Below are 12896 nucleotides of genomic sequence, written 5' to 3' on the forward strand. Positions count from 1 at the left end.
AATAACACTTTTCATTGGTTCAGAACTTTTTATTTTCCAAATTGTGTGAAACCCACCCATTTCTCTCACTATTGCTTTGTACTTGGAGAGAGCAAGAGCTGTTCTGTCTACTCTATCTCCTACTTTTCTGATCTCCAGCAATGGCTGCAAGAGAGTCATCCAGCAGTGATTCAGATGGATTTTTAGATGAGGACCCTCCTCAGCAAAAGAAAAAAACCCATTTCATCTGGAAATTTTACGACATCCCTGAAGGACAGAAAAAAGTCAACGCTCCCAAAGTAACCTGCAAAATATGTGGGAGTAGTTTATCCAGAGGCAATCCTCTGAAAAAATATAGTTTTGGGAATGCTAATTTGATCAGGCATGTCAAAAGAAGACACCCTAACAACTTTGCCAGGGAGAGTGTCAGAGAGCTGGCACGGAATGTACCAACAGATGGCGGCAGCACCTCCACTGGTGGAGCAACACCTTCGGGACCACCCCGTGGAAGAATGGTCCCTAACATTCAGCCGGTGTTTGCAGGCATCAAATTTTTGTGCACAGAGTGTGACGAACTGCTCTGCTATGGGGAGCAGAGTGTTGAACTGATTGCCCTAAAGAAGCAGCAACACCGCTGCTCTGCCAGTCCCTAAATGTAAAAAATTTTTTGCTCCTGTTGAGCAGTTTTGCAATCCCTGTTTTTGTTTTTCCCTTGACAAAAATCCAAAAAAAATATAAAATTGTTTTAAAAAGTCTAAAAAAAAATATAAAACAACAAAAACAAAAAAAAATATATAAAACAAAATCAAAAAAAAAGTTCTTTTCAGAACTACCTCCAATTTATAAAAAGAAGCTTTTTTTTTTTTTTAAAAAGTCTGTCATTTTTAATCTCCATGGTACGCTCCCCCGTAAGCTCCCCGGTGCGCGTACCGGGCGCTCCCCCCCGCGAAAATCGATATTATTTTTTTTTTTTTTACCCGCGGGAGCCTTTTATGGCCCCCACATCAAAAGTAGGGGGTCAGGGGGGTGTACCCTGCCCCCTTTTGCTAATTTCCCCCCTTTGATTCTTGCCACCTCTTGTGTCTCAATCCCACCGAGACACAAGATGGCGGCCGCTGCGGACTGTTTCGAATGTTTACAGACACCCGAGAACCAATCAGCTTGCCGTGCGCAAGTCGCGTGGCGCGCCTGAAGCGCTCCCCGGTACGCGTACCGGGGCGCGGCTCTAGATATATATCTTTTTTTTTACCTAATTTACTCAAAATCCACTGGAGCACATATATTGAGACCTACAAAAGGCACATCGGGCTACCAGTCCCTACAATTTTGCCAAGTTTCGTGGAAATCCATTCAGCCGTTCGAGCTAAAAGTGAGGCCAACCGCCCTATGGAAAATTGCATTGTAAAAACTCGTTTTGGGACCCCCCTTTTTTCTCGGCCCCCCCTTGACGACCCCCCCCCAAATTTTCAGGGGCTGCTCAGAAACAAAATGTTCCATTTTCCTGAAAATTTCAGCCAATTCCGTCCACAAACGCCAAAGTTATTCAACATAGAATTTTCAAAAATCCCATAGGAAAAAAATCCTAACTATATATACCTACTGGCTATCGCCAGTAGGTAATATATATACATATATATATATATACACAGTGCGGTCACCACGTGCGTATATATAATATATATATATTTATATGTCATGTGATCAAGTCCCCTGTGAGGGATGAAACGTGTCGTGGCTGCTGCACTATTCTGGGAGTTTAAATAGCCTGCAGTTCACAAGCCACGGTGGTCCACGCTATTTCTTTCTGCCTTGTGAGGACTGGCTGAACGGGAAGGAGTTTATTTGCATATTTATATTTCTCTGCAGGAGTTTTGGACAGTGACTACGTGCACCTAACCACTGCAACACAAATTCCTTTTCGTAAAAAAGAGCTGGCACTCCCAGCAAGTGTGCTTTTATCTTGATCAAAGGACACTTGTTGGGAGTGCTGGCTCTTTTTCTAAAGTTTGTCAGAGTAACCAGCTTCAGCGGTGCCACAGAGTCAAGAGCCTCTGTAATGGCGGTCTCAAATGTATCTAAGGCCATGTCACTGTCGGTACAGTTCCATCTGTTCTTGTATATGTTTTCTCTTTCCCAACCTTTTGACTAACCACCCCTCACTGACTTTGTTAATGGTCCATTCTCAAAATGATATACTCACATATTTTGATTTATAAAACTTCATAAGCCCTGATAAAGTGACCTTGTAATCAAAAAGTCGCGAAAAGCTTGCTGGCTTCAGTTCTACAGAAGAATAGCCATTAAAAAACCTTTTATATGAAAGTCTTTTTGTTAGTTCTCAATGATTGACCAGAGGTACATCATTTAAAATCCTCATAAACTGCCTTCTTTACTTTAAATTTTAGAGTGTTCACTTCTCATGGATCAGATTTAGAAGCACAAATAAGTATGCGATCCGGGAAAGCATAACTAAGATGTCTGCCTTTGAAAGACAAATGTAGAGGGCCTACTTTTAATATTCATGAATGTTTAAGGAATCGGAATATTGTACCAGACAGGTACAGATATTCTAACCCAGGCAGCAGAACAGATTGAAATCAAATTTGGGCGCATGAGCTATGGGACACATTTAGAAGCATGCTGCAGGTGTCAGATTTGGGAGCTTCAGGAAGGTTTTAGATGTAGCATCATGTTTGCATGTATGTTAGGTAGCTATATTTGAGTTTGTAGGCACTGGAAATATTTAGAGCCCATGGCCGGGTCTGATTTTCAGATTTAATAGAAGGAAGGGCATACAAAAGTGGTATTCATTTTGGGCCAGATTTCATTTTTCATGCATTTGGGGTACAGTCAGGGTGGTTTCATGCTTAGGGGTGCAGACAGTAGTAAGGAGCTGGTATGATGTGGAGTCGGTTTGAAGAGTTGTGTACGAGTGGAGTCGTATTTTGGAGTGAGTATGGAAGATTCAGATATGTAAGGGTAAAGATTTATTTGCTATATTTGGGAGCACATTCTAGGGCAGATTTTGCAGTACCTGCAGGACCAGTGTAAGATTTAGGCTCATGTTTTTTGCAGAATTTAGATTATTATGTTTGGGAGCTTGAGTGAAAAAGTGTGTGAAATTTGATGCAGCACACTGAGAATGCCAAATTTGATGTAATGGATGGGAAAATCAGAATTTTGAGCATGAATGCAAGGACACCATTGGACATGGTCCTACTTAATAAGGCTTGTGTAAGATGCAAACGTGCATGATGCATGGTAGTTTTTAGGTTGATATGGAAACCAGTGGGATGGGATAGGTGTACGTGTTTGCGTCTATTAAGAACTTAAGTTCGGGGAGTTGGGTTTGAGAACAAATGTGAAGAGCTAGATTTGAAAGAGGTTTTTGAGCACAGATGTTAAATAATAGGAATCAGATTTATCAACATGAGTGAATGGCATCTGAAATCAACATGCTGAAACTTATTGAGCAGGTGTAAGGGAAGGCCTGGAGATTGTTCGTCTTCGATCAATTTTAATGCATTGAATGTGCAAGATATATTATATTACGTTATGTCAGCTGTATTTTTAGAGCATGCTATTCACCTGCAAGGGTATCCTGGTGTTGTGGCAGGTTAGCGAGTCTACCCCATGTGAGCTTCTTTGAAGAGCCAAGTCTTCAGCTTCTTGTGTAATTCAAGATGGGAGGAGGAGGCTCTGATGTGCTGTGGAAGCTCGTTCTAGGCTTTAGACGCAGTGTAAGAGAAGGCGCGACATTCTGATCTGCATTTGTGTGTGCGTGGGGTGTTATAGGCTTAGGAACAGCAATGAGGGATTTTGGCAGTGGAGGATTTTCAGTTTTGAATGCCTGTGAAGAAGGTTTCTTCGTGTTGGAGCATTGGGCGGGATTTTAGGGCACTGGCGTAAAGCAAAATGGTGCAGAATGTGACGTGGGGGTCCCTCGGATTCCTATACTATACGGATTCGGTTCAAAGCAAATAAGGGCCTTCTAAAAGCCCCCCCACCCCATACTGCAGGGGTCTGTGTTACAACTGTGAACTTGGGAGAATTATGTGTATGCGATCAGATTTTGGCGCACATGAAGTAGGGTTGTAAAAGTTTGACACTGTTTAGTGACCTCAGGTGTGGCAGCTTTGTGAAGTGGATCACCTTTAGACCATGCATGGTGGCTCAGAACTGAGATTGCTTTGGTGACGTCAAGGTTGGAACTACGTCTTGAAAGTTAGGGTAGGTTGGATTTGGAAATGCAAGGCAGTGCCAGATATTGGGATAGTGATGGAAAGTTTCCATGTATATTTCTCTGTATGTGAGTTTTTAGTGTTTTGAAGTGCACAATTTGGACCATTTGTTGAGATATACATATATGGAAGCATTCTCTGATGGGCCGAGTTAGGCATAAGGATGGGCTGTCTCATTTGTGAGAAGGACACACTTGGACCTATGCATAGGACCTCTGGGAGCACACCTGTAAGAGGTCAAGTTTGGTAGTGGGTTTGGGGAGTCAGACTGTACAATGTGCATAGGAACCAGTCATAAGTGGCCTCTCGACGAAGTGTGGTAATACCGCACTTGCTATTGCCAATACCAGGTGGTTTCACTACAGCTGTAGGAGATGATTGTAATTTTAGCATCTGGAATATGGAATAATGGGGAAAACCAGTGTTATCACATAATTTGTATGCATGTTTTTCTCAAATTATGATCCACTTTGGGAGCACAAGTCCATCTTCTTTATGCAGGTGCATGTATGCCCCGAAATACCGGGACACTTGTGGTCCAGTGTCAGCCCAAAATAGGAATTCTCTGTCACAACTGAGATTACAGCCCCATTGCAAATCAGTCCCATGGAGAGGATCATTATTTCAAGCAGATAAAGGGGGAGAATAAGACATTGAGCTTAGGTGGGGATAAGATTTACTAGGAGTTATTTTTTGATGTCCTAGTTCATCGTAGAGGGCATGTTTTAGAATACCCTTCAGATCTTCGAGGTTTGAAGTGTGTGAGTGTGGAAGTACCAATTAACAGAGGAATGTCAGATTTGGAAGTCCATGTAAGGGGTCAGTCACCATGTAGTCTTTGAAATGGGCGTGGAGGAACATTGGAAATTGTTGGTAATAGTTCCTACTACCATTCCAAAAGAGGGGCTTGAAGTTATATTTGAGAACAAATATAAAACATACCCATGCTAAAATACATTTTGAATGCAAAAACAACAGTTGATGGACAGAATGCAGAACAATGTCATACATTCACCCCAGTACAGAGATATGGGCCTAAATCCATCATTTGTTTGCACTCCACACCACCCCAGTTCAGACATGGCCATATGCAAATCAGCCTTGACCCTGTGCCTCATGGGAACAGTCCAGCCCGAACTGCCAAGCCACCTCTTCCCTGGACCAGAATCAAGCATCCTAGGACCGGTTTCTGGCTATCAGCTGTCATCAGCCAGGATAGCTTGACTCCAGTGGTGTGGAGAGCACGGGACTCACGTCTGAGCATACCCGCCGCACTCGGGGTGACAAATGCAAAAACAACAGTTGATGGACAGAATGCAGAACAATGTCATACATTCACCCCAGTACAGAGATCTGGCCCTAAATCCATCGTTTTATTGCACTCCACACCACCCCAGTTCAGACATGGCCATATGCAAATCAGCCTTGACCCTGTGCCTCATGGGAACAGTCCAGCCCGAACTGCCAAGCCACGTCTTCCCTGGACCAGAATCAAGCATCCTAGGACCGGTTTCTGGCTATCAGCTGTCATCAGCCAGGATAGCTTGACTCCAGTGGTGTGGAGAGCACGGGACTCACGTCTGAGCATACCCGCCACACTCGGGGTGACAAATGCAAAAACAACAGTTGATGGACAGAATGCAGAACAATGTCATACATTCACCCCAGTACAGAGATCTGGCCCTAAATCCATCGTTTTATTGCACTCCACACCACCCCAGTTCAGACATGGCCATATGTAAATCAGCCTTGACCCTGTGCCTCATGGGAACAGTCCAGCCCGAACTGCCATTGGGCACAGGGTCAAGACTGATTTCCATATGTCTGGGTCCAAACTGGAATGGCATGGTGAGCAAAAAAACGATGGATTTGGGCCCAGATCTCTGTACTAGGGTGAATGTATGACATTGTTCTGCATTCTGTCCAATTGTTCTTTTTGCAAAATACATTTTTAAGGCATATGTAAAGGGGATGTCAGATATTTGAGTATATATGGCATACCGTTATTTGCAGTAGCACATGGGGAGTCAGGTGTGGCAGCATGCCTGAGGATAAACTTGGAATTCGTTGGGTGCAGCCAGACCTAAATCTTCAAAGGAAGGTTGTAGGAGTAAAGCATGTTCTTGAAGAGTAGGTGTTAGATTTCTTGACATGCGTGGTGTTTTTTTTCCGGTATGGGTGCGTGCATGAGGGCACTGTTTTATTGCAAGATGAAAGGGAGGTCAAATTTGGAAGGGGGAAAGGAGGAGTTATTTGGGAACATGGATGAGAGACTAGATTTGGGACCTCAGAGCGAGAGTAGGGTATCTGATAGTGGAAGGTGAAGAAGTCTGATATTGACAAGTGCTTATGATGCACAATTGGGTAATGTGGGGCCTCCTTTAGTAATGAATGTAGTAGAGGTCTATTTTTAAGCAGTGTGGAGTAAAATGGCATGAAGCATGCACGTGGGATTAATTTTGGAGAGTTGCTAGGTTGGGAAGGGGGCACAAATTGGAACATCCACAAGAGTAGATCAGATTTGGAAGGGTCCTTTAATGCATCCAGTTCGGTAGCAAGTTGGAAAGCCATATTTTGAAGAAGGTCAGTAACCTAACTTAGTGACCGTAAACGGAAGCTTCGATATGTCGACTCCTGGCATGATTTCATGACACATATGAGAGCACAGATAAGGGTCAAAGTGGAGGAAAATGTGAGAGGTAGTGCTGTGAGTATGATTGTGCTTTCAGGTTGGAGTGATGCCTGATAGTGGGAGAGGGTGCAAGTGTGGTCCGAGAGCTGTCGCGAGGATCTGGAAGACATCATGTACACCGAGTAGGCTGTCCCTATAAGAATTCATTATTCAACTGGTTAAGTGCAGCACATATTTTATTTACATAGAGATTCCTGACTTTAAGGTGTTTGCTTAGTACCAACAAGTTTTATCATTGTGAATAGGCAATACATGTTATAAGAGCTACTATTGAAATAGCAGGAGTTTAGTACATTTCCACAAAGTGAGATATCCATGAAATCAGTTTCTATAATATGTTTTCAATATGGTATATGATCTTTGTTATTATAAGACAAAGCAGAGCTCTAGATGTAAGCAGTATGTGTTCTCTTAAGTTTCATCATAAACGGTCTCTAATAAATAACTTTGAAATATCCTAGTAGTCTGTGGGCGGGGCCCTGGGTTTTAGGATTTGATATCCAACCCCAGTATTTTGGTCACAAACAGTTTTGTGAGGGGTGCTTCATAGCTTCATATTTTTACTATCCACCTACATAACCTTGCGGGATGGTGTCCTTCTGGAGAAAAGGAAATTTAGAAGTAATATGTGGCTAGCATATGGATGAATATTGCATCAGTTTTGGCCCATCCTTTCACCTACACCAGACTTGGTTTACTTATGTCACTTATGGGGAAATTAATCAGTTATTTGATTCTTTACCCTCCATATTGATAGAAATGAATTCTCAACAAATTATAACAGAGGCCGTGGACTTATTTGTTCTGGTCAAAAACATTGATGGCTCTATGTTGATTTAGAAAAAAATCAATGCACATTAGTTTGTTTTTGGGAGGAATATCATTTACTTTTTACACTTTAAAATAATTGATTGAATTAAATGTGTGAACTAGGAAAACCACTCTAATCTATGTAGGAAAAGCTGATGACTGAAGAAGAAGAGGGCAGAAGGATGACCAGTGGTTTCATAAATACAGGCATACTGAGGCGCTCACAGTGTATGTTATGATTGCTTATAGTTTGGTACAGGCATATACATTAAATCATTAATAATGTCATCACTGGTGTCAATGAGGTTTCAGCCAATTCAGTTATTTCTGTGAGCCTTTATCGGGACTGAAGGCGATGTGCCAATTCATGTAACAAATTTCCTTTGGTCTATAAGTGGTAAAAGCTTGCATTTCTCTAAATCATAATCTTTAGTAGACTTGATATTTGGAGCATATAGTGTGGGATTCTTTTATCTAGCACTACCCTAAGGGATGTAGTTGTTTAACCCCTTCGGTGCTGATGACGGCTCCCGGTCGTCATCAGTTACGGTGGGCGTGTGCTGATGACGACCGGGAGTGGTCATGACCACGCCCGTGATCGGAATGTGCCGCACAGGCGCAGAATTCCGGCCGCAGCCAGGGTGTTAAGGCATATCTCTTTTGCAGGTATCTCGAAGTTAATAACACCTGTGAATTCTTCCTTAGTTTATGATAGATACTGGTGGCTGTTAGCAATGTTTAATTGATTAAGTAAATGAGTGCCAGTGCCCAAGGCTGTGCTCGGAAGCCTGTGGCCTGTGATATTAAAAATCAGGGTGCCTAAAACCAAGGCTGAGTAGTCTCCAATCAACCTCAGGCCTCTTTAATTCGCTACCAGGCACCCCTTCTCCTTTTTATCTCACTCTTGTAGGTTCCTCCTTGCTCCCTTTGTGACAGTTTTTATGTCTGTCTTTTCTTCATTTTCTCCTTTGTGTGTTTTTACTTATCTTGCTCTTGAGAAATGTCTGATCAGGAAAATTAAAAGACGGTCCCCAAAAATGACCCCTCCACCTGTAACACCAGCTCAAATTAAGCACTGGTTGTTTGTTTCAAATACGGCGATGTCAACGCATGGTCTTGATTTTTTTCTTTCACACATTCTGGTTTATAACAAATTATTCCTGATAATGGAAAGCCTTGCCAGCTCCCCACTCCCAGCCCTGAGGAGAAAGGGTTATTGTTTTGAGAGCGGTTATCCCTTCAGAAGACGAGAGGCCTTCATTTATTCTTTTTACTAACAGTAAATGGTTGTTGTTCCTGGCTGACCTAGCAATGTGCACTTAGCACGGGTAACTATAATGGTATTGTAAAATAATAGATGCACGAGTGGGTCAAAAGTGGATGTGCTTCGTGTTGGTGAAATAAAAGAATATGATCTGCACATAACCGTCCTCACTCTCCAGTTAGGAACTTATGCACTTGCAAATCTCAGGTGAGTGGTAAATCGGAACCTTCCTGGCTCTGAAACTTTGACATCAGTCCGAAGATGCCACTGTGCATTGTCTGGAAATGTCCAAGGAGAGATGTTTTCTATCTTTGACCAGGTCTATGTAGTTGACTCACATGGTACTATTTTTGTTTTGTTTGTTGTTTTTTGTGTAATACTGTTGTTGCAGGAGGCCGTAGTGGTTAGATTAAAAAAAAAACCTGTGACGCAGCTGGTACAGTAAGAAAGCATGTAGGCATTCACATATTAGTCCAGGTGCTTGGTTTATGAGGTGAGCATTCAGTTTATTTTAGAAAATTGTTAGATCTTCCTAAAATTAGAGAGTCAAAGGGAGGGAGAGTGATATGGATGAGCCTTGAGAGTCGAATGATCACTCTAAAAAAATTCAATCACAGTACAAACTCTAAATGCCTGAGAAATACTGTTTTGAAAGATAGTCATGTGCATGACCATGTAGAGGTTTGTGTATAATGCTCATTTTTTTTTATTTTTTTTTGAGCATAGAATACATTACATGCAATATTGTATGTTGTAGCATGATGAAATTACATGGCATATTGTAGACAAGCACAATACTCCACTTTTAGAACTCAAGATCGAGTGGGCTCCTTAGAGATGTATATTCCAAGGGTCATTTGGTCTATCCTAAACAGGTCGATGATGATTGAGCCTCGCCGGTCCTCACATTTTGTAAGGTGCCCAGCGTTTTGGTAGGAAGATATGTACGATGTCATCTCAGAAGTCTATGGCGGGAGAGGATAGATAGCTGTGCCGACCGTAGTCTTCCAGTAGACCAGGAATGAGCCCACGGAGAGTTTACAGGGAAAGAAAGTGTGTCTTTTTCTGACCCTCCTGGGCCAAAAAAGTAACATTTTTGTTTGTTGCTTAGCTAAGTGATAGTCTTGCTGCTTGCACTGTGTGCAGTTATGCGTGAGTGAAGTATAATAACCCACTGTTGAATGTACATCCCTCTGTGCTTGTGGCTATAAAATAACACGGTTGGCCCGTCTTTTGTTCTGTACATTTGCAGGGTTGGAGTTGATCCAGATCAAGACCCCCCACCCAACAATGACAGCTTTCAAGTCCTCCAGGGGGTGAGTAAATGTCAACTCTTGAACCATCTTTCTGTAATTCGAGTTTAACTTCAATATATTATGCAAATCAATTTTCCTTAGCGTAAAATGATTACAAATAATGTCCAGCTTAGCTTCACACACCCTTCTTCAATTAGTAAGCTATATTAAGTTATCGATTGGTGAGCCTTTAACACTAATAGCATCACAATGTAAATTATTATAAATGTGGTGTTGGCTATTGTACAGTGGTCTAAAGACCGTCTATAAGCATGAGTGTGTGTCAGAGCTAGAATGAACATGATTCTTTTGGCAACATCCCCCATTCTGCTTAAGGATGGGAAGTAACTGAATGGCCAGAGCTTGAGAAACTGAGATGTCTACTAATGTAGGGCCTACTTAGAAACACTGCATCTCTTCGTGAGGGCATCTAGTATTCCTCAGCAGTAATCCCTGGGCCTAAGCGATGACTTAATTGCTCTTAATCAGTGAAATAATGGAGGCATCCATGGAAATTGAGAACCATGGAAATTGAGAAGAAAACAGCATTACTTGGCATCTGGGGGACTCCCCGCCACAGAAATATCAGAAATGTATGATATCGGACGAAGGGTTGTGAGGAGGATTTTTGTACAACTTTGGTGGAGCAGTGTTTATCCCCATTGATGGCTTGGACAACCAGCATCGATTGGTGCTGATAACATTGCGTGCAATAGCCGTGGATACCCAAAATATATTCTGAATGTATGAGGTATTTGGAATTAAGTATGGAATTGGGTGAGTGGATTACCATGAATACTGTCTTGATGTTCTCCTGGCTAAATATGCCTAATTACTGTCAGGTGGTGGCTTTTCCTTTCTTATGTCTTTTCCCCCAGTCGACATGCGAGGATACACTATGAGAAACCAAGTGGATGTTATAACATTTGATTATCCAGCACTGTGCCTCTGTATGTCACGCAATGTGCCTGATTTGCTCAGGTATTTGTTTAAATGTTGATTGGTAATACAAAACAGTGAAAAAGTCCCATTCCTACTCCAGCACTCATATATTGCAGCCTGATTTACCACTTTCGCCTCATTTCTAAAGTCTTTATATGACCCTGTCCATCTTTTTCCTCCACCCAGTTTTAACTGGCTCAAGCTGGTTTTCTAGTGCAATATTAGGAAATGCAATACATTGAGGATCTGCAGAGAAGGATCTGCAGGTGAAGGGCAATTAAAGGGCTGCAAGTAATTATAATAATAATAATACAATTTATAAAGCACATGGCTACCTCAATACGAGGTGTCCCAGCGCTGGAAGCAGATCTTCAAACCCTGCCTATCGCCTTCGAATTATCGAGCACCCTGATCTAAAAAAAACAAGTTCTAAGTTGCTTCCTGAAAAGATCTTCCAATTGCACCTGACTAATTGATAAAGGCAAAGTGTCCCATATCTTTGGCTCCAGGTAGCTGAAATAGCTCCCACCAGAGTGCACTTTTTTACCTTTGAAACAGTCACCAGCAAACCCCCCTGCCTATCTTGGAATCCTAGAGGCGACATATGGTTTTACTAGCAACTGAAGGTATCCTGGCCTTATGTTAGCAAAAGCTTTCTGACAGTAGCATAATGCTTTAAAAGATGATCTCTGCTTAACTGGCAGCCAATGTAATTTCCTAAATGCGGCCCCAAAACACGCAGGCCTCGGCAAATTCAGACAAAGGCGTGCAGCAGAGTTTTGCACTCTCTGGAGTTTTTTTATCCATACTCGAGGGACTCCAAGATACAGAACATTGCAACAATCTAGGCTTGATATAACCAGTGCCTGGATAACTGTTTATTTGCAAACTCTGGCAAATAGGTGCAAGATTTTACTCAGCGTCTTGAGCAGTCTTAAAGCATCTTCCACTCACTGCAGTGATTTGACTGTCAAAAAAGCCATCTTATCAAGCCAACTGCCAAGGTTCTTGACTTTAGGTTTAGGGACAGGAGTTGAGGCCAGCTCCTGAGGCCACCATGCAGTGGACCAGATGTTAGCTTGATTGCCTAAGGTCAGAACCTCGGTCTTCCCAATATTGAGCTTGAGACTATTCAGGTCCATCCACCTAGCAACCTCTGCAAGACAAAAGTGCAGGGTGGAGGCCATGTGGGTCGAATTCTGTGATAGCGTGATGAGAGACAGACTTACTGTTTGCCTTGGCAGGAATGAAACGGATATTAGAAGACTGTCAACAATGTGCAATCTAGCCCTTTGTCATCTGGGCAGTGATGTTGAGCACCTGGAAGATAAGGACAGACGGTGGGATAGGATGAAGACCTAAAACATGTGATGGAAGATGTCCTGCCTCAGTCAGTAAGTCCGTTAATCAAACAACCATTTTGAATGCTTGGACAAGACAAAAGAGATCAAGGTGATAGGAAAGAAAGCAACACAGTTAATCTATGACTAAGGCTGCCTTTTTGGAGACCTCTCTCAGATTAAAACTAGCTGTTATTTCCAGACCTCAGCCAAGAGATCAAGGGCACTTGGAAATGTAGGGGCATAAGGAATGTGTTGATGGTCAAAAAGCTGCATTTTACTGTGAGACCGATGGAGCCCTCTCACTTCGGGTTAATACCGGCTTTGCTGCCT

The 12896-nt window shown here is 42.4% G+C and overlaps 1 protein-coding gene across 2 annotated transcripts in view; it reads left to right on the plus strand.

Moving 5' to 3' along the window:
- The window catches only part of SLC9A7 (solute carrier family 9 member A7), a 522426-nt gene that overhangs the window by 435685 nt on the left and 73845 nt on the right, over positions 1 to 12896 (plus strand). For both annotated transcript variants that reach the window (XM_078658221.1, XM_078658222.1), the window contains one exon: positions 10239 to 10302. In XM_078658221.1, coding sequence (XP_078514347.1) covers positions 10239 to 10302 — 64 coding nt within the window. The remainder of the gene's footprint in view (positions 1 to 10238; positions 10303 to 12896) is intronic.

This window comes from Lissotriton helveticus, chromosome 8 (assembly GCF_964261635.1).
Source record: "Lissotriton helveticus chromosome 8, aLisHel1.1, whole genome shotgun sequence".
In the NCBI taxonomy this organism is placed as follows: Eukaryota; Metazoa; Chordata; class Amphibia; order Caudata; family Salamandridae; genus Lissotriton; species Lissotriton helveticus.